Source organism: Mesocricetus auratus, unplaced genomic scaffold (assembly GCF_017639785.1).
Source record: "Mesocricetus auratus isolate SY011 unplaced genomic scaffold, BCM_Maur_2.0 Super-Scaffold_100019, whole genome shotgun sequence".
Taxonomy (NCBI): domain Eukaryota; kingdom Metazoa; phylum Chordata; class Mammalia; order Rodentia; family Cricetidae; genus Mesocricetus; species Mesocricetus auratus.
In genome coordinates, this window is record NW_024429200.1 from 22,814,960 (window position 1) to 22,842,092 (window position 27,133).

Consider the following 27,133-nt stretch of genomic DNA (forward strand, 5'->3'; position numbering starts at 1 on the left):
ACACACACACACACACACACACACACACACACACACATGAAGTACTGAGTGTGGCCAGATGCACTTACATTCCCAATGCTGGAGAAGTGGAAACTGGTGGATCCTGGGAGCTTAGTGGCCAGTCAGCTTAACCTACTTGACAAGCTCCAGGCCGCTGAGACCTTGTCTCAAAAACAAAAACCAGCCGGGCGTTGGTGGCACACGCCTTTAATCCCAGCACTCGGGAGACAGAGGCAGGCGGATCTCTATGAGTTCGAGACCAGCCTGGACTACCAAGCGAGTTCCAGGACAGCCTCCAAAGCCACAGAGAAACCCTGTCTCGAAAAACCAAAAAAAAAAAAAAAAAAAAACCAAAAACCAAACAGCAACAACAAAAACGACACCTGAGGAACAACAATTGAGACGCTCCCTTAACTGCCACACAAATGTGCACTACATACACATGTGAACTTACACACGTGAACATGTACACTCATGTTTAAAAAAAAAGATGGGGACCCAAAGGTGTGCACTACATATACATGTGAACTCACACACGTGAACATGTATACACATGTTTAAAAGAAAAAGATGGGGACCCAAAGGTGACTGCTGTGATTTACGACATGTGCTTGTGTGTCAGTAGGAGTAAATCTGTAATGGTTCATCTTGGTAGTTGACTTCGCTGGAGAAGCACGTAGGAGACTGAGGAAGCTCTAAGTGTGTCTTTGAGGGTACTTTTCAGAAAGAGTGGCGACACCATTCCAGACTAGAAGCCCAGATGGAAGAGAGGGAAAACAGTAGCTTCACTGCACAGTTTTACCCCTCTCATACCCTACTCTTTGCCTCTCAACCTTCCTCCTTCCTCACTTGTTCCCTCTCTGTCTATATCTCTTCTTCCTAGAATCCATGCTCTCCTCATCATGATTGACTTAAACTTTGAACCAAAATTAGTAAATCTTGCCCAAGAAGGGATTAAAAGCATAATATGCTTTCTTCTCTGCTTTAATGATTAGAAAATGGAGGGAGATTAAATATTTGAAATGTTCCCAATGAAATGCTGTATGTCTGAGATGAGCAATAGGACAACATCCTTCATGAGATCATTATTCATTGTATACATGGATTGAAATGCCACATTCTCTCTCATAAATATATGTAATCACCATGCATCAATTAAAGCAACACTTGAAAATTTTCCACTTTTAGAATAATTATAATTGGCAGAAGTGTCAACTGACTGTCAAATTTTCCCACCGCAATTTTGAACTATTCCTAACAATTTTAGTGACTTCCATTATCACAGAATTAAATGACAATGCCATTAAAATATCTAAACAACAAGAACTGTACAAATTCCCAACCCAGGATTATAGGGCCCTTAGTACAGTGTCTGGAGAAATTGAGACCTGTTTCCTAGGCTTGAGGGGCCCCTAACAAGCTAATATCAATTGCTTTAAGCATTTATACATACATGGTATTCAAGTGTTAAGGTGGTTTGAAGCTTCCATAACCTCAAATATTTGATATAATTGAAAGTTTAATCACCACACAGTGGAATTCTTTGATATAATTAAAAAGATTAGGAGGTATGACTTTGTTGGAATCGATGTGGGCTTGTTGGAGGAAGTGTGTCACTTGTCACTGGGGTGGGCTTTGACATTCCAAAAGCCCATAAGGATCTAGCATTCCACCCTACCCCATACACACACACCTCTCTGTCTATGGATCAGACTATATCGCTCAGCAACTGCTCCTGCATACCCCAATACTCCCTACCATTATAGCGGACCAATCCTCTGAAACTGCAAGCAAGCCCCCAATTAAATGCTTTCTTTCATGGTACCTTGGTCACAATGTCTCTCCACAGCAATAGAACAGCAATCAAGACAAGCGTTTTGCAAAAAATTCAAATATTTTATCTCATTTGATCCTTATCCCAAAAGATAGGTAAGGCCTATACTTTTATCATTTAGAAGATGAGTTCAGAGGCATTTGATCCCAAGGTACTATGGTGGGTAAATAACAGTCAAAACTTGAACCCAAATTTTTACTTCAGAATCCTGGGCTCTGTTCCTCAATAATTACTATAAAAGAGTCTTACTTATGTTTACAGAATAGTTCTGTAGTTTGAAGGAGTATCCAATAAATATTAAGAGATGACTTCACTTTACTATAATTGAGAACAACTTTTATGACTAGTTTTACATTTTAATCAGAGTTCAATCAACATTTTGGCTTAGGCTCAAAATATTGTATAAAGATTCATGCTTATAGCATCCACATATAACCTCCAAGCCTCTGTAAATACTTTGCTGATTGGCCACTAGTCCCGGAGTGGTTAAATACATCCTTATGCAAAAATACCACTCTGGACCACTCTTCAATTTCCCATTAAGTGAAAACATAGCCTAGACTTAAGTAAAACCTCAGGAATGATGTTAGATCACTTATCTCTACCATTTTCAATATCAACAAAATAAATTAAAATAGGTAACTCCATTCATCTCTCTCTCTCTCTCACACACACACACACACACACACACACACACACACACACACACACTCCACCCTCTTGCTGTAGCACTGTCACAATGCAAGCAGAATTTCTTTATCATTTGCACCAAGAGGTCTTCATCAGATATTTTCCCAAATATGTTATACCATGTAACATCTGATGTGAGCTGCAGGGTTAATTTCTTAGAGGCTAAATGTACCTAATATCAACAGACTGACATTAACCCACAGCTAAATACCTACCACAGAACATATAATGTCAGGGAAATCCCAGATATACATTCAGCTCATAAATAAAACATTCCAGAAATATCTTTTGCCTTGATTTGATTCCATTAAAATCAACTTCTGAAAGGGTATGTGAAAAATATCAAGCATTTACCATGAAGAAAAAATCCTTTCACTGTGTTTAAGTATTAAAGTGGCACTCACAAATCAAAATTTTACATTCTCTGGGGCTTTCTCATGTTTTTTCTAGCCAGTACTGATTACCTACATGTATCTGTAGAGACACGGAATGTCACATTAGTTGGTGTTTCTAAAGAGTTCTGGGCATAAGGTTTATTTCCAGAATTTGCCTCACACAAGACTAAAACTGATGTAAAATTCCTATCAAACTCACAGGATCATCACTTTGGCTGATTTTAAACATTCTGAACCTAGTTGCCTAAACAAGGTCTATCAGCTTATTTTATTATGTTTATTCTGAAAACCAGGCCCCTCCCCCAAGCTCCTTTGAGTGTAGTTTCTGCTCAAAAAATGAGGCTATAACAGGTCCCAACATTTGTTGGTTGCAATCCATTGCTTTATAACCGGGGAGCCTGGGGAGAGGGCATTGTGGTTAGCAAATGCTTTCTCTACTGTCATAATGAGCTCCTAGGGGACCTAAGGACTCACTTTTGGCACGTGCGGATTAAATTCCACAGCTCTGTGAATGGCCTCTACTGCATTCATCTCTGCTGTGCTCAGCCCCCGCCGAGATGCAGCCTCCGGAGAGAATCTGAAAAGCAGAAAGACAAACATCATGCAGTTGGGACCACTGCTTGGGCAGCTACCCAGGGAGCAAGTATACAATCAAGGGCCCCTAGGAGCACAGTGAGCCAATGGCCCAAGCTCTCCAAACATCCTCTACAGAGGACCTCTGAGTGACCCCTTCCACCAAGGCCAACAAAAAACCCCAGCAGAAGCAGAAAGCGTGCGTACACTGGATGGCGGCAGGAATTACATTCAGCTGTCAACTCACTGTCTAAATAGCTAATCTAAATTTCCTGCAAGGTACCTGCTTAGCTGGGAGCAGAGGGAGGACTGACAAGAGCAGACGGTGTAGGAAAAAGAGAAAACGAGGTTACAGAAGAGCTCACTTGGTTAAAAACACAACTGGGGAGAATTTTAAGGGAGGCTCCCAACCCAATGTCAGTGCTGTGGTAGAGGCTAATGGCCACAGCTTCAGCAACAGGCAAGCCTGCGTGGGCTGTTCCAGCAGGAGGGTGTGCATGCCCAAACTGTGGGCAGGACACCCGCCCAAGGGAATGAAAAAAAAGACCAGACCATGCAATCTCTTTCTCACCTCACACCCAGGGCTAACTCCAGAGCTGTGCTTGGCAGGCAGACACCACAGGGGAAGCTGTGACAACCCTGGCCCTGCCCTCCCAAGCTGGAGTCGCTGTGTAGGGAGAAAAGATGTTGCAGTAGGTACTGGCGATCTACAGGATAAAAAAGAATGAAAGAAAATTACTCCAGTTTTGAAGTGCACACACACTTAACAGCAAACCTGTCTGACACGGCAGAGGCTGTTACCTGCTCTCTGCTCTTAGATGCTACAAAGGGGCTGGACTCTATCAGGGAAACGTAAGCGTTTATGAACTCAAAAACAATGAATCCATCTGTTCTCTTTAAGCTGCCTGGTCATCTTTTGGAATGTCCATGTGCCATCGTCACCTGCCTGAATCAAATGGGCAAATGTCCCAATGAAATGGCACCTCTAAGTAAGCAGACCAGGAGTGCGGAGGGGAAGAAGGGAAGGGGACCATCCCCACTGCCACACTGCAGGGCCCAGGAATAGACAGCAGAAGGGAAGGGAATACACACAAAAAACAAGTAGAGGGACAGAACTTTCTGTGTAAATCCCAAGCAGTCCTTTTGGTTCCACTGTCTAACAAAAAAAAATTAAAAAGTAAGAAAAAAAAAGTCACTCCAGAGGAATGTAATTTAATGTCGATCTGTGTTGGGGACCACACATCCTTAAAATAAGTGGGACAGACACTTTCTCCTTCTAGTAGTGAAATAAAAGGTCAGCTGGTTTGGGAAAATGCATGCTTTTAGGCAGGGTCACAAGGACCCAGAAGCTTCTGGAAGAAGCCCTCAGAGGCGACAGGTCTCCTTACATCTGACCAGCACGGGGAGCCACACAAGCCACCGCTCACTTACTTGTCAGACACGGCTCTTGCTTTGAGTAGGGCGGCTGTGTAGCATATTGTTGCCGACTTTGGTAAGCTTATATCTGTTCAAGAAAAAGAGAACAAGAACTCTTGTCAATCGGCAATCAAAGAGACAATGCTTTAAAAACACAAGATTAATCATGTAAGTTCAAGACAGCACAAATTAAGATTATTTAAGCTATTACATAAGAACCCCAGTTGTAAACCCTGTCTCATAAAATAAAAAAAGAACCCCAGTTGTTACTTACCATGTTAAATGCAGTGTTATTTTGTCAATAATTCATGTTTGAAATCCACCCAACCCAGTCTTTCAAAACCAGCTTGTATTTTAAAATATGCATGTTATACCTTGATTTTAAGCAGAGAATATAATTACACAAATACACCTGATATAAAATGCCTGCGTCCATTTTCTCTTACTGAGCCATATAGATTCTGGGCTTCAAACCCCAGAAGTTGGACTTGGCAACAAGCACCCTTTCCTGCTAAACCATCTTGCAAGTCCCCAAAATATTTTCTTAATCCAACATAAACTAGGGCTAGAAAGCAAGCTAGCTACTACAGGCAGTTACAACTATGCTTTTTCCCACATGCCTCAAAAGTCACCTTTCAGATCTGAAATGCCCTGTAGGGCTGTTTGCAACTTTGAAAGGACTACATTGGAAAACTCTAAAGGGATCTCACAATTAGCCAATGGCAGGAGAGAATGTAATTCCTTGAAAGAAAACTTACTCCTCTTCCACAATTGTCCTCAACATCAATTCCAGCCTGGGAGATTCCTCTTTGAGAATTTTCAGGACAGCAGTAAATCACATCAATTATGGAAAATACTGAAGTCAAGTACTGAGACTGGACAGCTGACTCCTGTTTCACCTCAGCTGACCTTGGCCCCTCAGTATTGACGGAATAGTTTGCTCATGAGTACCATGACCAGTCATGGTGCCTGGGGAAGCTGCCCAGTCTATTCCATACATGTGTCATGTGTCAGGACCACTCAGTGAGGCCGGCAGCTAAAGGGACAACAATGATCTTGGCTCTTGGCATTTGCAGAATGGAAAAGCATCTCTGGGCCATTAGAATCATATATGTATATATATGATTATATATATTATAAATGTATATATACATACATGTGTGAGAAGGTGTGTAGAGCCCGTGATTGCCCATCTTCCATATTAACCAACCTACATGAGCCTCCAGGCAGATGGCCCTGTCAGACAAGATGGTCCCTGCCTCTTTCCATCAACTAGCTGATCAGAATAAAGTTCCTCTCTGCCACAGCGTCTCTGGACTAATTGGCTTCTGTTGTGGGACAAACAGATCTAGCCTTTCCTAGATGTTGGCTGGTAACACGAAGAACGCAGAACTGAAGGGAAGGATTGCTTTTCAGTCTAGATCTCAGAATCCATACTCAAACAAAATTTCATCACCACCACCACCCGTACTACAGATGGCTGTTTCTTTGTGTGTTTGTTCATTTGCTTCAGAAAGGGTCTCAGTAGCTCAGATGTAGCCCAGGCTGGCCTCAAAATCATTATTAGCTGAGGATGACCTTGAAATATTGATCTGATATGCATTACTAATTTCAGACGTATTTAATATGCAAAGATATGACGATTGGATAATATTTAAACACCTTCAACAGTGTTACACTGTCACTGCGTGTGACGGGCCATGGTTCCCACTGCTTTTCTCTCTTCCTACAGCTTGTTATATAAAAACTAAAGTTGTAAATGTTAACAGCACTCCTGGAGGGAGAATTCTATTATGAGAAATGTGTGAAATAGGTTCTTCAGCAAACACACTGGTGGAACGGAACACAGAAGGATGGACAGATGGACAACAGATAGAGGAATAGATGCACAGTACTCAGACTCCCAGTGAAAGCTGGAATGCTCCCTTTGCATTGTGCCTGCCGCAGGATATCACCGCATTACCATATTTTAGCTACTGATGCCCAAGTCACAGGCAGAAGCTGACATTTGGGCTCATTTTAAGAAACTAGAAGGGGCCAGGTGGTGGTGGCGCATACCTTTAATGCCAGCATGTGGGAGGCAGAGGCAGGTGGATCTCTGTGAGTTTGAGGGCAGCCTGGTCTACAAAGCTACACAAAGAAACCCTGTCTTGGAAAAAGAAAGAAAGAAAGAAAGAAGGGAGGGAGGGAGGGAGGGAGGGAGGAAGGGAGGGAGGGAGGGAGGGATAACTTATTATAGGCCTCTTTGATTCCTGGCCCTGTCTCAAGCTGGGACTAATTTTAGGTGTACAGTAAAATGTGAAAATAGTACAAAGAACTTTGAGTGTTTCACTTAACTTCCCAAAATGGTTATATGTATTCCATATAACCAAACTACCAAGCACCAAAAACTAAGCTGACATTGTTACAGTTATTTGAATACACTGACTTGGCTCCATCTCACCATCTTCTATGTGCTTAAGTATGTATCTGTAACATCTAGACTCATGTAACCCTACCACCCCACCAAGATAAAGAACTCTTTGTGGCCACTGAGAATCCCCTTGCTGGCCTTTTATGCTGTTCCCATCCTGTCCTTCCCATACAAGGTGGCCACAAATCGGCTTTCTGAAGTTTTGCTTGCCCCCCCCCGACTTCATGCTTTGCCACTATGGAAGAGGATAAAGTGACCAGATAAAGAAAGAGACCATCAGATTTGTCGTGGAAATGGAAGTATCACAAGCTGTGCACAGAGGACAAGTTATCTGTATGCCCATATTGCCAGGAACTTATGAAGAAATTTGGTTCTGTGGGAGAGACTAAAACATAACTGTAAGTATTTAGTTTAGGGCTTTTTTTCTGTGTGTACGTGTGATAGCAGACTAACTCTATAGTGGCTTTCTACCTTTTACAAGGGGCATTTATCAATAATTACCATAAAATTTTCTTAACTGGAATTTTGATTGGGGTATAGTTCAGTAATAGATCATACAGTTAACATGCACAAAGCTGCCCAAATTCTCTCTCTCTCTCTCTCTCTCTCTCTCTCTCTCTCTCTCTCTCTCTCTCTCTCTCTCTCTCTCTCTCTCTCACACACACACACATACACACACACACACACAGACACACAAACACAGAGTATTATAATTCAAAAACAAACCCACACAATTCACCCCTTTACACCCTATAGAAACAAGGTATGCTAACTGCATATTTCTCACGAGCCAAGCTGAACTGCTGGTATTTATCTAATTTTTCTTCTATTTGTCTCCAACTTGTGTTTATGTAAGTCCTTTCCTGAAGGGGGAAGGGATTTCCCCATGTATGCTAATATGTGAAATCAGTCATCAAAATCTTCATTAAAAGTTACAGTCTTGAACTCATGCAAACGGAAGCCCATAGAATTTCTGAATCTATCCATAAATAGTATAACGTTCATTCCTTTTCATGGCAGAGTACTACTCATTGTGTATATATACTAGACACTTATTCTCTTACTAATGGATATTTGGATTGCTTTCTAGTTTCAGCCTCCTATAATGAAGGATGTCATGACTTTGCTTATTATATACATTGTAAAAATACTCTTTTCTCTTGTGTGACTGAAAATGAAATGGCTGGGTTGAAACGTGGATATTTAAATTTACTACAAACATGTCTCCACGTAGATCCACAAATCTTTCGGAATTCTTATCTGATGGCAGAGAACAGGAAGTGGTTACTCAGGGAAGGAGGGGAGTTATTGGCTGGAGAGGACATGAGGCAATGTTCAGAAATGACAGGAAGTTCTACGTTTCATCCTAGGTGGGTCACGCAGGTAGCCCTCTAAGTAAAAAGCCATTCCACTGTCTGTATAAGATTGCATGTGACTGTGTGATTTCTACTTCAGGAATAGTTTATTTTGCTAAAACTGATAATCCAAAGTCATTTCTTTTAACAATGTGATTGTTGTCCTCACATTTTTATTGGCCTTCTTGCTCCCACCTCCACTTAGGCTTTCTCTCTATAAGCCAAAAGTCCACTGCTTTTGTCTTATTTGTTCTATGGCAAGATGGACAGCAGAGGATTGTTTCCCAAGTCTGTCCTACATACATTAAGGTGATTAAAATGTCTCTCCCCCTTCTCTCTTCTCTCTCTCCTTCTCTCTCTCCCCCCTTCTCTCTTCTCTCTCTCTCCTTCTCTCTCTCTCTCCTTCTCTCTCTCTCTCTCTCTCTCCTTCTCTCTCTCTCTCTCTCTCTTTAAAATCAGTGTTCCGGGGCAGAAGCCTCTAGTTTCTCAACTGGCAGAACTTTTACTGTACTGTCTACCATGTCTCTAGGATGATTTAAAAATTATTGGCAAGTGGGTATAGGCTTCAGGTCTAAAATCCTTGTACTCCGGAGGCTGAGGCAGAAGAATTGTGAGTTCCAAGTCATTTTGGCTACACAGAAAAATCTCATTAAAAAATCAACAACAACAACAGCAGCAAAAATTGGCAATGTTAATACCAAGAAGGAAATCTGGGACTATGCTTCTAGGGATCACCACAATTTGCAACTGTTCGTAGTAATACATATGCAACCATGATGTTCCATGTTAACTAAAAAAATAGCATTTAAAATAGTAGCAAATGTTTTGTTTCAAGAAATAATCAGTTCTATGGCATCCCTCCAATTCAGAAACATGAAAGAAATTGGCCACTTAAACTAATAAGATAAACATTTAAATACTATTGTATATACTATAAATATTTTCACAGCCACTATCTCATCTGTGTTTATTTGCTACAGAGTCTCTGGTATACACATCCTGGAATTTCAGTCACCTCTATCTCTGCTAAAGGCTCATAAAACACATAATTATGATTTTTAGAATTTTGCTGGGATCTATTTATTTGCTGTCATTCTTAGAAAAGGACCAAAGGCATTAGAGAACGTAGAAAACAGAATGAGTAGCCATGACTTTTTACTAACATGAACACAAAACATTCTGCTCTAACTAGTACTGCCCTGAAATACAGGAAAAGAATTAGACAACAGCCTAGGGCTGCTATGGTCGTTCTGCTCAAATATCATTCTTTTTAAGAAAATAGGCCCAGACAGGCAGAGTGGCACAAACTGCAATCTCAGTACTGTGGGAAGCTGAGGCAGGAGGACCTCAAGGTCAAGACAAACCTGAATTATATACAGTTAAGACCCAACTAAGACAGATAAAGGGAAGGAAGAGTGGAGAGGGAGACAGAAAAAAAGGCCAGTAGCCTGGCGAAGAGAAACTCATGAGAGTTACTAATTATCGGCAAAATCAATCTTGTAGCACATATCTTTGTCAAAACTACTAGTTGTGTTATTTGCTTTTCTTTTTTCTCATATTCTTATATTTTATTCACTGTTGTGCATGGACTATAGCTTTACATTTTTGCTTCCCTAAGATCTTCACTACTAAGCAGCAGCTTAATGGTATATACCTCACGTGTAGGTATTTAGCAATTGGTTATCCTAATATTTCCATTCTTTTTTCTGTGTATGTGTGTGTAATACGTGTGTGTGTGTGTGTGTGTGTGTGTGTGTGTGACGTATGCAAGCACACATGGGCATCCACAGGGGCTAAAGGAGACACTGTGAGTACTGTTTTATCAATGCACACCTGATTCCTCTGAGATGGGATATTTCACTGAATATGGAGATTTGGTGGCCATCAATCTCATTGATCTGCTTGTCTAGGCCACCATAGCACTGACTGGCTTTTTACATGGGTGCTGGAATCCAAAATCAGATTCTTGTGTTCTAGAGGCAAGACCTGAGCCATCTCTGCTGTCCTGCCATTTGATCATTTCACACACGTTAAAAAGTGTCTCCTCTGCACTTTGTTCCACTGGGAGTAACTACAATTTCATCGTTCAGAGTCAACCATACTTACTGAAATATTTTCCTGTAAAAGACGTTTTTCCACATATCCTACCCTAACTCCATCAACACCAGGCCAGTTATGTTCAATGAATCTCCATTCACGAGTCCACATTTATCTTTCCTTTGAATGAGAGAAAAAGCATGTGACTTTGGCCTTTTGCTATGGTTTCTTTTCAATTCAAGGGGCATTTCTATGCCTAATGTTCCTTTCTTTTACTTATGATTAAGCTCTCCATTTAAGAATCTACCCCTTTTTTTTTTCTTTTGGTTTTGGTTTTTGGAGACAGGGTTTCTCTGTGGCTTTGGAGGCTGTCCTGGAACTAGTTCTTGTAAACTAGGCTGGTCTCAAACTCACAAAGATCTGCCTGTCTCTGCCTCCCTAGTGCTGGTATGAAAGGTATGTACCACCACTGCCTGGCTGAAGAATCAACCTTTTGATAGAGCAGGATATCATTCCTGGTTTGGACTACTTTAGCGGTAACTCCAGTGCTGGCAAGGCACCAGTCTACCAGATGTTTTGATTAGCAAGAGAACTCACAGGGCTACCTATATGTTCACAGCTTGAGTTTCATTGCCACAAGTTCAGCTTTTAGGGTGTTTGACCTGGTCCCTCCACTCCACCCCAGTGGTTATCCTCATGTTGTCATATAGCCCAGCAAAAGCACGAAGGCGCTGCTGGACTGTGTGGCCAAGCAGCCTCCCTGTGTCTTAGGCACACACAAGGATCCAAGGCTGCAGCTCTTTTATGAGCTTCAGTTCCCTACAGTTGGGACAGCATATGTGGCTGTGGTTTACAACAGGTAGATTTGCTCAACGGGAAGATAGAAGAGCGTCCACACTGAGGTTGCCATGTGTCTAAAGAAGAAAGCCAAATCTCACTTCCCACAGACTTCAGCTGGTGATTACGAAGCCCACCAAATCCCCCCACCTTGGATGAAATGGTGTTCAACTGTCGCGTCAGGAAGTCATTTCTTCTCAGACTATTTGAGTCTCAGGTCTAAGAGCTTTGGCACAATGTTCACTTCCCAACCACCTCACGTAGTCAGTGTTTACTGAATAAAATCTAAATTAATGTACCCACAAATTTAGCAACATTCACATCTAAGAGCTCCTAAAAGACAAAAAGTAATCAGTGTTGAGAGTTTTAAGAGAAACCACGAACGGTTTATTTCTCAAGATGTGAGTCTTGCAATTATCTTTGCCTCTAGGGTTCCAACAGGATGTGTGACAAGTTGCTAGTCCTCTTATCAAGATGCCTGCTTGAAGTAGCAGTGGAAAGAGAATGGGCAGGGTAGAGAAAACAATGAAGGCTGAAACAGGATGGAGAGAAGAAGAAACTTCATCCTGAAACAAGGAAGGCGACCACACCTCTTCTGGCTCCTCACAGACCTTTTACTGGAACGCTGCTGAAAGGTCATCTTAGGGAGAGTGACTCTTGAATTTTCCAAAGTTATAAAGGGCTCATGAGAGTAAAAACTCAATGTAATAATCTTGAAGAAGAATTCATGGAACGAAACTTCAGATAAGATAAAACAACTTAAGAGGCCAATCGCTTTGATCTCATTTTCTTTTGTTCATCTCCCAATGATAATGATCAAGATGTGGTTTAATGGATCATTACTGTTCTTATGCATGAGACAGGTCAAGTGGGGGTCAAATCTCATATCTGGTTCTAAAAAGCTTTGAAGGGTAGCATCCAGCAGATAAATAAACCCCAACTGGCTCACAAATGACACTGCCACATAATGGCATCTCCATTTCTGATTCATTTACTAACAACAGATGTTCCGAATGTCTACTCCATTATACAAAGGCCCAAGACAAACAGGACACACAGCTTGTTCTCAAAGACATTCTTTCTCTACACTGTCTGTGGTATGTTCAAAATAAATGCACCACATACTTGTTAGCCTTCATTAAATACATCATTTATGCAGTGTATTTCACACACACACACACACACACACACAGACGCGTGCACACACACACACATATTACATAACATCTTTCTATATACCAGAGTAAAACAAAGTGACATAGAATAGGTCTCATTAATCCCTGAATCCAAATGTACCTAAAAGTATCTTCTATATAATGTGTTTTAATAGATCTTTGATAAATCTGAAAAAGTTATCCTAGTTACTTTCTACAATCTAGTACCAACCATGGTTGAACATATATGTTCCAAAAGTCCATACCTTTTTCTTTTTTTTGAGACAGGGTTTCTCTGTATTGTTTTGGAAGCTATCCTGGAACTCGTTCCGTAGACCAGGCTGGCCTCAAACTCACAGAGATCCGCCTGCCTCTGCCTCCCGAGTGCTGGGATTAAAGGCATGTGCCACCGACACCCGGTGAAAGTCCAAAACTTTTAAGCACAATTCAAAAAGCTTTCGATTTTAGACATTTTCAGATAGGGACTCTTGATTAGTCAAAAAGTCTAAACTCCAAAATAACAGCCTCCAACTACAAAACACATCTGGTTCCAAGCATTTCAGATATGGTAACCCATGTCCCTACTCTTGTCTGGTAGCAAATTGGTACCACCTCTGTGAGACACACTTCAAGTTCAAATTAACTGAACAAAGGTAGTGCTTACAAACTCTCCTGGAACCCTGAACCGACAAGTAGAAACGAAAGATGAAAGAAGAAAACTGGTTTCCTGTTTCACTTTCATAAACATTTGTAGACTGTAGAACACTATGAATGTCCTGTTATATGACACTATCACCAATGCAGATAGACCCAGAAAACTTTATACATTTATTCCTATTCATGATATGTAGAAACAACAGCAATGTAGAATTATATCCTTAAATGTTTGTTGTTGTTAGTTCCAGGCAGTGTGAGGTCTTTTTGCCCCACCTTCAAGAAAGTTAATCCGAGGTCCCCTTTCAACCAAAGGGGAAAATTCACTGAAGAAATAAAAAGGATTGATATACAAATCCTCAAAAAAATGTGCCATCTGGGATTTCAATGATTCAACCGGGAAATTCTACATGGCCTTAGTAATTTTGGGCAGGGGGAAGAGCAAGGAACATGCATTCAGCTACACCCAGAAAAATTCATCTTATGCTGCAAAGCCAAACACCAGATGTGATTTGCAACTTTTGGACTGGATTACCCTAGAAGTTCTGTCAAAAGGCCCCTTCTGTGGCTGGTGCCTTGGAGCCAAACACGGCAGTTTCAGTGATGGTAATGGCTGGCTGGGGAGGAATGTTACCTTGGTAAATTATGATAACTGGGCAATAAGGATTACCAAAGCCAACATAAATTTAGGGGGTCTGTAAGTGTGCCAGCTATGTGAATTACAGATGTATGCACTTATGAACACTCTTCTCCATCATCAGAGACAGAATTTCCTCATGCATGCAATCCTCGTTGAAATGACATCCATTATCAGAACTCATGCTTACTACATACATGGCCCATCATCTGACAGTCCATCGTTTGTTTTAAGTGATCTCAAAGCCCTCTTCTTCTTGGCAGACCTACCTCTGGTATCCAAATCAGAAGGGCACCTCGTCCAAAGCTCTGCAGGCCTATCACTCTCAGTGACTTATGCTTATAAACCTGAAACCACAGCTCATGGTATCAGTGAGAATGGTTATCTTCAACTCTGAAGAATGAACTGGTTCGTTGGCCCATTTTTTACACTAAAATTCTCTTTAATCGCTTGCCTAATGTACCTGATCTTTTCCATAGTAGCTAGTCCAGGAAATGAAAATAGACTAGGTTTAGAGGTTTAGAGTCACTAAAAGGGGTTGACAACCTTCATTTGCTAAAGCAGCCTAATTTTGTGGTGAACAGAAGGTGTGTGTGTATGTGTGTGTGTGTGTGTGTTTGTGTATGTGTGTGTGTGTTTGTGTGTGTGTGTGTGTGTATGCATTGTCTTCAAGGTCTGAACAATTCAAGGATGATGACTATGTATCTTTTTTTTTTTTTTTTGGTTTTACGAGACAGGGTTTCTCTGTATTGTTTTGGAGGCTGTCGGTCCAACCTGGCCTTGAACTCACAGAGATCCACCTCCTCTGCCTCCCGAGTGCTGGGATTAAAGGCGTGTGCCACCACCGACCAGGGACTATGTATCTTACTCACTGGTCCTGACACCTCAAATACCTGTTTTCTCCAAAGGCAAACAGAAACAAACTAACCACAAAGGAGGTATATCCAGTGACCATTTCACAGCAACTTCGACAATGGTCAGATAATGTGTGCTGGTTACAAGGGCTTGGACGGTAAGCAACCTGACTTGAACATACCAGCAAAGGCTTGTTTGCTGAAGTCACAACATACCAGGACTTCTCTTTATAGCCTCTGCTTTCAATGTGTTGGGATGAAGTACTCCTTCTAGTTAGAACCATGCACTGTTCTGGAGCATACCTTTGTAAATTTCCAGATGACAGGCAATAATGCTAATTTAGCTTGGGCTCAGTGTTATCAATAAAATGTCTTGATGTAATCACTGCATTTATACATTTGTGACTATTAAAAAAAAGCCAGCTTCTCCTTACAGGGGGGTTTATGTCGACCACTAAATTTAGAGCCACTACTAAAAAGAGAATAGTGTAAATGTCCAAAAGAGCTGTAGCTCTGTTTCATTCATGCACATTACTGGAAGGTTGGAGGCCAGGGACTCTTATGCTTTGACTGGGAAATGTCCCCACAAGCTAGTGTTTGTAAAACTTAATTCTCTAGCTAGTGTTGTTTGGGGAGGTTTGAGAACCTTTAGCATATGGGGTCTACTTGCCAGTTGTAGACCATCAGCTGTGGACCTTTGGCGGTTATAACTCAGCCCCACTTTCAGTCCAAACTCTCTTCTTCTAAGATACAAGAAGTAGAGCAGCAAGCTGCACTGTTGTGGATGAAGCAGCTGCACCACACCTTCCCCACACGCAGACAGCAGCTGTGAGCCCGCACAAACCCTTTCTCTCTTAAGCTGCTTCTGTCAGATAGTCTCCTTATGCCAATGAGAAAAATACCTAACTCTGAATCCAAATGAATGCTCTGTCTTTGTATCAGGACTCAGAGTCCATAAGGTTTTTGTTTATAGCTTTCCAAATTTTTAAGAATTACTTCTAGGTGGACCTAAGCCATTCTGTTTTTATAATCAATTATCTCTACATATGTTCTATTATCTCTATTAATTTCCATAATAGGCCATATACTGGCTTTGTGGGGGAGCAGGACTGGTTCTTATCCTCATATTTAAGCTTCCATTTCATAAATAGCTTTCTATTTATATAAGGCTGGAAAAAGTGAGGGGCAGAAGCTGGGTGCTGCAGAACCAATAAACAGTTTCTGAACTCGCACTCTGCTCCATAGCGCTCAATACTGAGATCAATTCTACTTCTCTAACCCCATGATAATTCACCTGCTGTGCTAACTAGAGCAAGTTTCTGAAACTTCTGGGCCTTGATTCCATCTCCACAGAGGAACAGACACGTAGAAATTTAAGTACTCCTCCCATGATGCCTTCTGCAATCCCCCAGGATCATTTACAAAAAACAGCAGATCTAAATGCTTCTACATGCACCGTGTAGTCAGCACAGGTACTTCATTAGTGCTGTGAGAGTCTTCTGGAATTGAAAAGCACAGATCGTAATGAATAGATACATGGATTCTTTTCCATATGACCATCCTAAGCTTTGAGACTAAAGTTTTCAACCTAGGTAGCCTATAAACTTCATTGAAAGGTGATCCAAAGGTTGTAGCAGCTTTCACAAAGACTTCTAAAAGAGTTTCTGATGATTTCCTAATAGTGAAAATATTCCATGTATAACAAATACATGGCTGGAAAATCCTAAGTCTCAAATTAAATTAATATTATACATGAAATCCTCTTAGTGACAAATTAAACAGGTTGATTGAAGATGAGAAGCCATATACTGAAAATAGCATCAGAAATACCTATCTCCTAAAGAATGATTAAAAGGCAATTTAGCACCATGGAAAGTGTACCACTGCCCCAGCCTACATATTCCATGCCTTGGTACAAGAAGCAGAGTTAATCAGTGTAGCAAGACTCACATTTAGGGAAACACTTGAAGTTAGAGCTGACCCTACCTGCATTTGAAACCCAGTCTGCAACTGTCCAGGAATGTGTGATTTTGCAAGTTACATAAATTCACATACCTCAGTTTCCACATCTGTTGAAATGGACTAACCACCTCCTTTTCAGGGTCACTGTGAGAGTATTGCTAATGTGTATAACATATTTGAAGAATGGTACAGTAACAAAAATAACAAGAATAATGGCAATTTTTTAAAATGTAAGTGATGGTGAAGAGGGTAGACCTGGAGTGGACAGACATGACTTTTACCATTGACTTTCTCTTTCCTTACAGCAGTCGCATCATTTTAAACAATGACCACTTTTCTATTATATCATTATGACTTTACTTTGAAAATTTAGATTCCTATGAACAAGATACTTCTTAGACACAGCACAAGCCTAGATGAAACAAACAATATTTGTCAAATAAGCAGTCTTATGAAGGTTTAGACAATGTCTGACACTAACAAAGGAACCGAATATGTTAGCTGTTACAGTTGCTACTGCTGTTACTTTAGTCATTGTGGGGAGGGCATTGTGATGTTATCTCAGAGACAAAATCAAAATTAGAATGCAGACAAACTAATCTGTAATCCTAGAAAAGACAGTTTCCAAAGGATGCATTATAAGAAGAATTTGTGAATATCGAGGTCTTTTAAACTCAAAACTTTCAAAGCCAAACTTTTCTCTTCTTTTTATAATAGTAAAGGAGAATGAGGCAAGGGGAAATGCATTTTGTCCTCTTCTTCCCAAAGCATGTTATTTCTCAGGTTTTTTTTCCTCTCCATTCTTGCCATTTTTCTAAATCCTCTTTGCAAAGGTCAGAAAAGCATCGCTAATCCCTTCATATCACTTCCCAGAACATGACTTCTAAAACTTAGCCACTTAACAAACAATAAAGAAGGGCTGCTGTACCCATAAACCATCCCAGAAACAGCCACCCAACCACAACATTCCAACTTGCAGAGATAACATAATCCTGTTGCTTTGGGTGTGACTCTATGAGAGGGACAGAGGGCTACAATTCAAAGTGCTGTCTCTAGCAACTACGATAAGAATGATTGAACTTGAACCAGGGCAAAATACAGGATGCCCCATAAGCTGTCTATTCCAAAGCACTCACTTCCTTGTGCAGTGCTAGATAAAGGGCCAGCAGCTCAGTTAAGATCCTTTGGGTCTCCAAGAAAAGCACCAGGGATGGACTTCAAAGAAGCATGCCATGGGGTGGGATAAAGAATGGGAGACAAAATTTTCCACAGTCTTAAGTGTCTGCAGCTCACCCTCAACAACAGTAACTTCAGTAGCCACTTCATGATATTTCTACTGTAAATGACACAAGCATAAACCAAGTCAGCACCAAAGCTCCCCTCAGATTTTGGTGATGGGGTTAGGTCATCTGCACTCTATTGACAACTGCTGAACTCAAAGGCTTTAATGAGGCAGCTCAGCAAACCATGTGTCCTGCCACCAGTGACACTCTTTTTCCATGAATAATGAACAAGAACATCATGTCTGTTGCCAGGTATACAACATAAACAAAGCTCAACATGGGCCTTGATAGGGTGAGTTTGTCCATTTGAAATACAGGAATTTTTCAAAGTGCTAGCCAAGTTTTTGTAGAGGGTGGGACAGGCTGTTGTAACAAGTAATGCGAACATATGTTATCAGAATTTTATAAATCAGCTTTTGATTGTTGAGGAATGGAGGCTGTGCAATGGGCTACATTGAGACAATGAATAAATCCAAGTGAGTTCATTTCTTTACTTGGCAATCAGTTTTATAACACAAGGCTGATGATTTCTGTAATGAACTGAGATCTTCACGAAAGGAGTCTTGAGACTTGTGATCTCAAAGGCTGAGCACAGATCAGCACTCATGATGAAAATATGAACTTTGCATTGGGAAAAGTTCATTGTCAGGTAGACCCATGGCATAAGACTAATTCCTTTGGCACTAAAAGATATTCAATATATGAACATTGTGCCCACAATGGTGTATAGCTTACATCTCCAAGCTTCAACTGAATAGTGAGATTCGAGAAGATAAACAGAGAATAAAAATGAGCTGATGTGAAGGCCAAACAGTCTTCAGTTTGTTTACTTTAAAGTATTCCACAAATACTTTAAAATCAGCTCCATACTAAGTTGTGTATATCTTGTTACATGGGGTGTGCATATCTACACGGGCAAAGTGATGCCATTGCTGGCTGAAAGCTCTTGCTTTCCATCATTCTGAGCAAGACTTTGAGGAAAACAAACAAAAACAGGCACACAACAGCTCAGTTTCCTCAACAGAAGGGGCAAACACCACCACCCCTTAGGAAGAACATGTGGGTCAAAACTAAAATTCAAATGTCATAGTTTGCTCTCTGTGTTTGAAGAATTCCAGGAGATCTGTGATCTGAATAATTCTTAAATAGACTACTGAAGCTCACTAAAGAAGGAATATTTTGCAATGCCAAAAAATATTATGTAGTATAAGTAATCGTGCCATCATACCAAATCTATAAGCAAACACATTTTATGGAAAAAATTGTTAAAATAAGTCAGAAGAGTATGGAACTCTATAGAGAGTCTAAGCATGGAAGGTAATTCTGTATATAATTTTGTACGACTAATCAAACACTAAATTCACAGATAACCACTATAAACAGAATAGTTTTAAATTCTCTAGACTGTAGCAGTTTCTTCCCCTGACTCACTGGTAACAGGTAAAGTAGAATAAATTCATGAGGAAGTAACCAGAATGGCGAAGGACCTTCAAGTCATTGGCATCATATAAAGAAATGGAGGTAGTCTGTTTCTAAGGAAGACCTATGGGAAAGGAACATGATTTGTTCTTCAAACATTTACTTCATCACTGTCACCCTTGGCAAGACAATTAGTTGTTCTATATTGATCTAGAGCATCAACAAGGCCACCAGTAGTGATCACGGTGACCCGCAAGGTGTCATGGGAAGACCTCTTGGTGCTGATGTGCTGTCTCTCGATTCTGAGGGAATCAAGGAGAGACACACATCTGCCTGGGTGGAGTGTATCAGAGGAGTTATGACAAGTAAGGCTAAAAGAGGAGCGCAGCTACATAATGTGTCTGCATCAGGAAGCACTAAATTGAAGACTCTAGAGAATAACCATCTAACACTGTAGGTGACAATTCTTAGAGTGTTATCAAAGTCCCACTTGAAGTTGTCATTCCTAGCTAATCACTGGATTATATCAAGGAGAATGGAGTTTTCAAATGCATAAAAATGCACAAGGACTTACCGTCATACTTTGCTAAGACTGCCTGGACATCCGCATAAGCTTGGAGTTCCAGAAGGGCTTCTAGAAGGTTTTCATGGATATTGAACATACTTAGGAGGGGAAATTCTTTCATTAACTAGGAAACAAGAGACCAGGGGAATAATTAATATTAATATGCATGTCTTATATTTTTATATTGATACTTAAGGAATATATATAAAAGGATTCCTACAGTCAAGTATTTTTAGAATTAGTACTTGAGGCTGGGGAAATGGCTTAGTCAGTAAATTGCTTGCCATGTAACCATAATTCAATCTCCAGAACCATATTAAAAACAAAGCAAAAACACAACTCCAGTGTATGCCTTTGATCTCAGGATCTCAGTGCAATGCTAGAGAGGCAGGAGAATCCTGAGACTAGCTAGTCAGCTAGCTTAGCTGAATCAGTAAGCTTGACTTTCAGTGAGAAATCCTCTCTCTCTCTCTCTCTCTCTCTCTCTCTCTCTCTCTCCTCTCTCTCTCTCACACACACACAAGAAAAACAAGAAAGGAAAGGAGGAAGGAAGGAAGAGGGAGGGAGAGAGGGAAGGAGGGATGGAGAGAGGCAGAAAACAAGATAGATACTTGACATTGTCCTCTGGATTCCACATGTACATGCACACACACAAATGTGTACACATAGAAAAAGAAGTATTTATTTTTTACAGGACAACTGATACTTAATTTATCACATATTCATACAATATAAAAATATAAAGACTAAGAAGATGGCTGAGTTGGTACAGTGCCTACTACAGAAGAGTTTGATCCCCTCCCTAGAACCCATGCGAAAATAAAAAGTCTGGTGCAGCAGCCTGCTTCTGTAACTCACAGCACAGAGGAGGCAGAGACAAGAGCACCCTGGAGCTTGCTGGCTAGACAAGTCTAGCCCAACCAGCAAGCCTCGGGTGCCACTGAGCGATGCTATGTAATTTTTTTTTAAAAAAGCAAGAAAGGAAGGTAGATTCACAGATGTGGGTGCCCTGTTGAGTCTGCAGAACACTGCGCAAGGCTAAATCAGACAAAATCCCAGCCTGGAACAGGAGGTGGGCACCAACTCCTCCCATTAGGTGAGAAGCTAATGGCAACTGGTAGCCTCTCAGGGAGAGAGCTGGTTTTCTTTAAGGCAGCAGCTCCTGTTATGTTGACCACACTTCAGTGGATAGCTTCACACCCAAGGGTATATTGACAGCACAGACAGAACTTGAGAGGATTGAGAAAAAGAAAAAGAAGACGTCAAGTTGGATGGGTAAGGAAGAGAGGTGGGCTGGGAAGAGCTGGGGAGGATGAATATGGTCAAATACATTGTATGAAATTCGCAAAGAACTGTTGAAATATTTTTTTTAGTTTTGGTGAAAACAAAACAAAACAAGGCAAACATCACCTGACAACACCCAAAGCTGACCTCTGGTATCCATATGCAGGAGCACACACATGCACATGTATTTACATACACATGTGAACCCACACACGTGTACACACACAAACATAAAAACACACATACATATTACAATTCCTATAAATAATAAAATTAATACTAGATTACAAATAGACAATACATTTAAGTCATTAGGTGCTTCTTTTTTTCTATTTTCTTTTTTAGAAGAATGACAGGACTGATTTGTACAAATCTAAAGTGGAAGGAAACCTAAAAGAGAGAGGTTTTCAGAATAGAAGATGTTCATTAACTACAGAATACCACAGAGACTAAGCCTGGGGAAGATGGAAACACAGCTCACAGACTTTAGCAGCTACTGGTAGCTTGTCTAGAGCAATTTACATGGAAGTCAGAGAGAAAGGAAAATCAAGGGGGCACTAAGCAGCCTGGACAAAACAGAACTAGGAAAGCATCTTGCTAGAAGGTAGTATGGCTAAGAAAAAATTTGGTAGATATTGGGGTGGAGGTAACTTCAATAAAGCAGGAGTCAAGGTCCCTGCTTGACCGAGGGAAAGAAGTAACAAGAGGAGTTAAACACAAAGATGAATATGCAAACTATCAAGTTAGGGACCAAGATCTGCTTACAGTAAGACCATCTTGAGAGCCTAAAAACCAGAGTCTGAATGCATAGAGGGCACCACTGCCATGATTGCTACATTTCAGAAAACAGGGGTCATCAACTGGGCACAGCAGCAAGGTGGAACGTGGAAAACTGAGGTTCTGTAAAATGGTAAGGAGCAAGAGATGTGACTAAAACAGAAAAATCGATTAGAGGAACATGCAACACTTTCCAACTCAATACAGAGAAGGACAAGTCCACCGGCACTCAGACATAATAGTGTTCAACATCAGTGAGAAGTAAGTAGAAAAAGCGATGGGACACGAATTTACTACTAAACCTTCTTTAGATATGGGCAAATTTTCATCTTAAGGAGAGAGAACCAGTTCTTTATAAATTCATGGATTTGCATTGATCTATTTAAGACCCTAGATGGAAATCTACTTTCAATTATCATAAATTACCTTTAAATAATAAATCTTTTTCTGTCAATACCTATGATAGAAACTATGCGGAGATTATGACAACTTGACACAAGTTAGAGTCATTGAAAAGAAGGGAGTCTCAATTGAAAAATGCCTCAGTAAGATCTAGCTATAGGTAAGCATGCAGGGTATTTTCTTGATTAGTGATTGATGTGGAAGGGCCCAGCCTATGGTAGGTGTGCTCTCACTGCACAGGTGGTTCTGAGTACTATAGGAAATCAGGCTGAGCAAGAAATGAGGAGCAAGCCAGTAAGCAGCACCCCTCCATGGCCTCTGCATCAGATCCTTTTTCCAAGTTCTTATCCTGGCTTCCTTCAGTGATGAACTATGATGTGGAACCATAAACCAAGTCAATTCTTTCCTCTCCATAACAATAGTAATCCTAAGCATGGTTTGAAATTTGTACTGTTTCTATCACTAATAAAATTAGAGTTTCTTTTTGGATGAACTAAAAATGGTAACTAAAACAATAGGCTAATTTACCACCAGCCAATGGACACATGATGTTGACTGTCTACCTCCTTCGTTAAGACCATTTCTAGCATCCTAACTTTGTTAAGAATATTTTTTAAAAGCCATGACTTATTTAGAACATCTTTTATTTATATATTTATTTACTTATTTTCAAACTCAAAGAACATAATTTTACTACCTAAAACACCTATCAAAATCATTTGGTGTCCAAAAAGACCCATAGTTTGGACTCCCAGAAAGAGGCCTGCAATATATTCATTGTCATTAAAGAAAGCCAATGAGACAACCCCACACACTGTGGATGTTCTGTAACTAATAAAAGTATTTCTTGTTCTGGTTCTCTTTGGTCCTGGCTGACATCATCCTTTGATTTTTTTCACTTTTTCTAATTAAAACTTGTTAGAACTCAAGTTCTCTGTCATGCAGCAGTTGGCAACACAATAAAGACAATTTCTGAACTGTAACATTTAAACATTTATCACTTTTGACCAATTTTTCAAGTAATAATCAAATTCCAAGGACACAAGTCACATTATATAATTTTAAAATGCAATTCCAAGTATTAGTTGCTAAAGCTCAAACACTGACGCTTATTAAAACCCAAGGAGACACGTCTACATCTGATCTCTAAAGCTATTTGTGTGCAGGGTCACAGTGTCCTCATCTCCATGTGAAGAGTACCCACATGCAAACGTCTACTCTGCCCTCTCACCTAAGAGATCAGGATCAACGTATAAGCTATCTTTCTGACAGCTTTACCTTGTGCCCATAAAAATAACACACCTACTACTAAGCTGAAAGCTTCCCTCTCCTAGAACAACCTTTCAAATCTATTCCTCATCCTTGGTATCTCCTGTATTGGAGCCACAGGGATATCAATATCCTGTTTCCTGCCAGGGCGGACACCTTACATGTCCTTGAGGCTTTTAATATGTAAGATGTACAGATAGCATTCAAGTTCTCACAAAGCTGTTAAGCAAACACACACATCAAACTGTTGTCTTTGAACTTGATGTCCTAACTTTACTTATACCCTCCTACTCTAAACTGAAGCGTGCCATTAGAAACATTATTCTTACCTCAGTATCACCTCTTTCCAACTCAACCTTTGCAAGCCTGTTGTAAAAGTTTTTTGCTTTGTTTTTAATATACATTGAGATCATCCTTCATGACCCCTAAATGAGAGGCTATGGGTATGGGTAGCTAATGGCTTCTAGTGAAAGGAGAGTCAGTTTTCTGTAAGGGTATATGGTCAGCACAATTTTTGGGGTTGGGGGTGAGAGATGGGAGAGGATCTGGGAGGAGTTAAAAGGAAGAATAGGGAGTGACTCTGATCAAAATACATTGTATGAAATTCCCAAAGAATTAATAAAAAAATATTTTTAAAGTTCCCCTCTAAGCCCGACGACCTAACTAGACACAGGTAGTTGGTTAAGTTTCTTGTACCAGGCATGGATTCCTCCTATTGGGTTGGGTATTAAGTACAGTTATACAGTGACTTCTTGTTACTGCCAAGATATGAGTGCCATTCTTGCTTCTTTGGCACTACCTTGGTATGTTGGCTATTGCTGTGGTGCATAGGCAACACAAATGGGTAGGACTATTGTTTGTGTCCCTCCCTTGGCACAATAACTTCTGGCATTATGGATGCTAGACTGTAAGACAGAGGTTTTTAGGTTAGATCCAACCCCAACTCTTCTAAGTACTGTGTCTGAAGTGTGCAATGTCTTCAGCAATAGGGACATACTCATCTTTAATGTCTGAGAGGTGGCCAAGGGCAACACCAATAGCTTAAATTGTTTCGAGGGTCACTTACATTAATGTGACCAACAATTCAAATGGAGGTTTCTTATGCCTGGTACTGGGATTCTGTTAAGTAGTCTAAGGTTCTTGTGGGGAGCATTGTTTGGCCCAAGTGGCATAACTTCATTTAAGATACATAAACACGCACACACATCACATCACATATACATATGTGTGTGTGTGTGTATATATATATATATATATATATATATATACATATAAAAGATAATTTTAGGTAAATAATAAATTAATCTGATTCCTTGAGGCTTCATCAAACATCCTTAGTGTTATTTGTCCCTCCTCCCTACATCCTCCTTCTGTTTTGACCTTTCTCCTTCCCCTGCTGTTAAAGATCTCCTCCCTGTTTCTCCTAGTTCCCCAATACATCACCTGTATCCTCCTGCTCCCGTCTCCAGCCTCCCATCTTTATGGTTGCTTCTTATTTTCTGGTTTCTGTGATTAATCCAGGTTATACATTCACATCCAAAGATTTGGAGCTATGAACTATGTTAATTTTTCTGAATCTGGGTTACCGCATTCAATATAATATTCTCTAGTCCCATCGCTTTACTGTCAAATTGCCCAGCTGAATAGAGGAGAATGTATTACCACCACTTTACTATACCAGCATAATTCCTACCTGCATTCTAAAGCTTTCCCTCATACCTACAGATGAATGCAGACCAATCCTCCCTTTTAGCAGGCAAAGAAGATTCTCTGTGCAGACAGAGACCACTGCAGAACACCAGAACTCATCGTGATGGGGAGCTCAGATGATCTTGGGGAGGATAACCCCAACTGGGGCATCTACAGCATAAATCCTGTACCTAAAGGTTCAGAGAACATCACATAGAAGGACCAGGAAGTTGGCTGTGAAATTATGTCTCCTAGAAATAATAGGGAAGCTATACACATGGTACAGCAACAATATGGTTGCCTAAAGGAGGCCTGAACATATGCTAAAAGAGACAGAGGAAAGGTCGCTGAGTCCCACTCTTAGGCAAAGAACTACGGGCAACTGCTGAGAGGGAGAACTGGTCTTTCCTAGGGATGAGCTGCCTAATTCATTATTCAATACTGAGCGGCTGTCCCTGAAATCATAGGACAGGACACAAGCAACACTAAGTGGACTCAGCAGATTGCATTCATACACATGTACATACACATGTGTAACAATAAAAATCAGAGGCAGTGAGGGGGAGCATGGAAGGGGTTGGAGGAAGGAAAGGGGAGAGAAGTGAAGGGAAGAAATGGTATAATTATATTTCACCTGGGAATTTAAAGTTCTCAAAAAACTTTCAGTGGCATGACCTGGGAAATGCTGGCATACAGTGTTACATCGGATAAAAGCTGATAAAGGCATACTTTTCCATAAGGCCCTGCTTTTGTTGTGCGCCCTTGCATAAAAACACAGGCATATGTTGAAGTAGAATTACCTCTGACTGGTGAGACTTGTCTCCTGCTCCATATCTTCTGTGGGTTCTAACATTTTCAAAGGCACTCATATATATTTATGAGTTAAGAGGAAAACTGGTCACTTTTAATAGTACTGGCTACTCACAGCCAACAAGATGGTTGTGTTAGTAAAGGGACTGACACACGAGGCTAAGAACCTGAGCCGGGTCCCTCAACTCTCTGTGGCAGTAGACAGAAAGAATCAGCTACATAAAGCTGTACTCTGACCTTTACATGCACACACACTGTGACACACACAGAAGCGCACACACCATACACAGATGCACACACTAACAATTAGTTCATTAACTTTAAGAAGAGAGCACTGGATTCATATTAAATTCAGGTTCACATAGGCCATGTTCCAGTCATTGAGAGCTTTCAGTGCCTTAGACAGGACATGCCCATTCATACCTTTGTCTACGAGCCCCCTTCCTTGAGCACTGTCCTTCTGTCCCTGGCTCCTCTGACCAAGTAAGTCCTAAAACTCCAGGATCCCTTCCTTCTTGTCCTCCAGCTCCAACTGACCAGAGTTTGTCACAACAGCCTAGCAGTCAGCTTCTCAGTGGGCAGTAACATCATGCAGTCCCTGTACTTTCAGAGACTGACCCTCTGTACATGCACAATACTGATTCCATGACCAGGATGCTTCCTAACGTTCTAGTCCTTTGTGGAGATGCATATTACGTCAGGATATCCTGAGTCTGTGTCAGGCCTTTGGCTTACGTATCCCTGAACATTTTCTTCTACTGTTTATGGTCTGCCATTATCTACATGCTGGAAGAGCTACTAAGTTGACTCAGTGTATTGATGAA

General features: G+C 40.7%; 1 protein-coding gene across 5 annotated transcripts in view; it reads right to left on the reverse strand.

Moving 5' to 3' along the window:
* The window catches only part of St7 (suppression of tumorigenicity 7), a 235,582-nt gene that overhangs the window by 34,687 nt on the left and 173,762 nt on the right, over positions 1-27,133 (reverse strand). For all 5 annotated transcript variants that reach the window (XM_040728452.1, XM_040728451.1, XM_040728454.1 and 2 more), the window contains 3 exons: positions 20,088-20,202; positions 4,924-4,996; positions 3,394-3,496 (listed from right to left, as the gene is read on the reverse strand). In XM_040728452.1, coding sequence (XP_040584386.1) covers positions 3,394-3,496; positions 4,924-4,996; positions 20,088-20,202 — 291 coding nt within the window. The remainder of the gene's footprint in view (positions 1-3,393; positions 3,497-4,923; positions 4,997-20,087; positions 20,203-27,133) is intronic.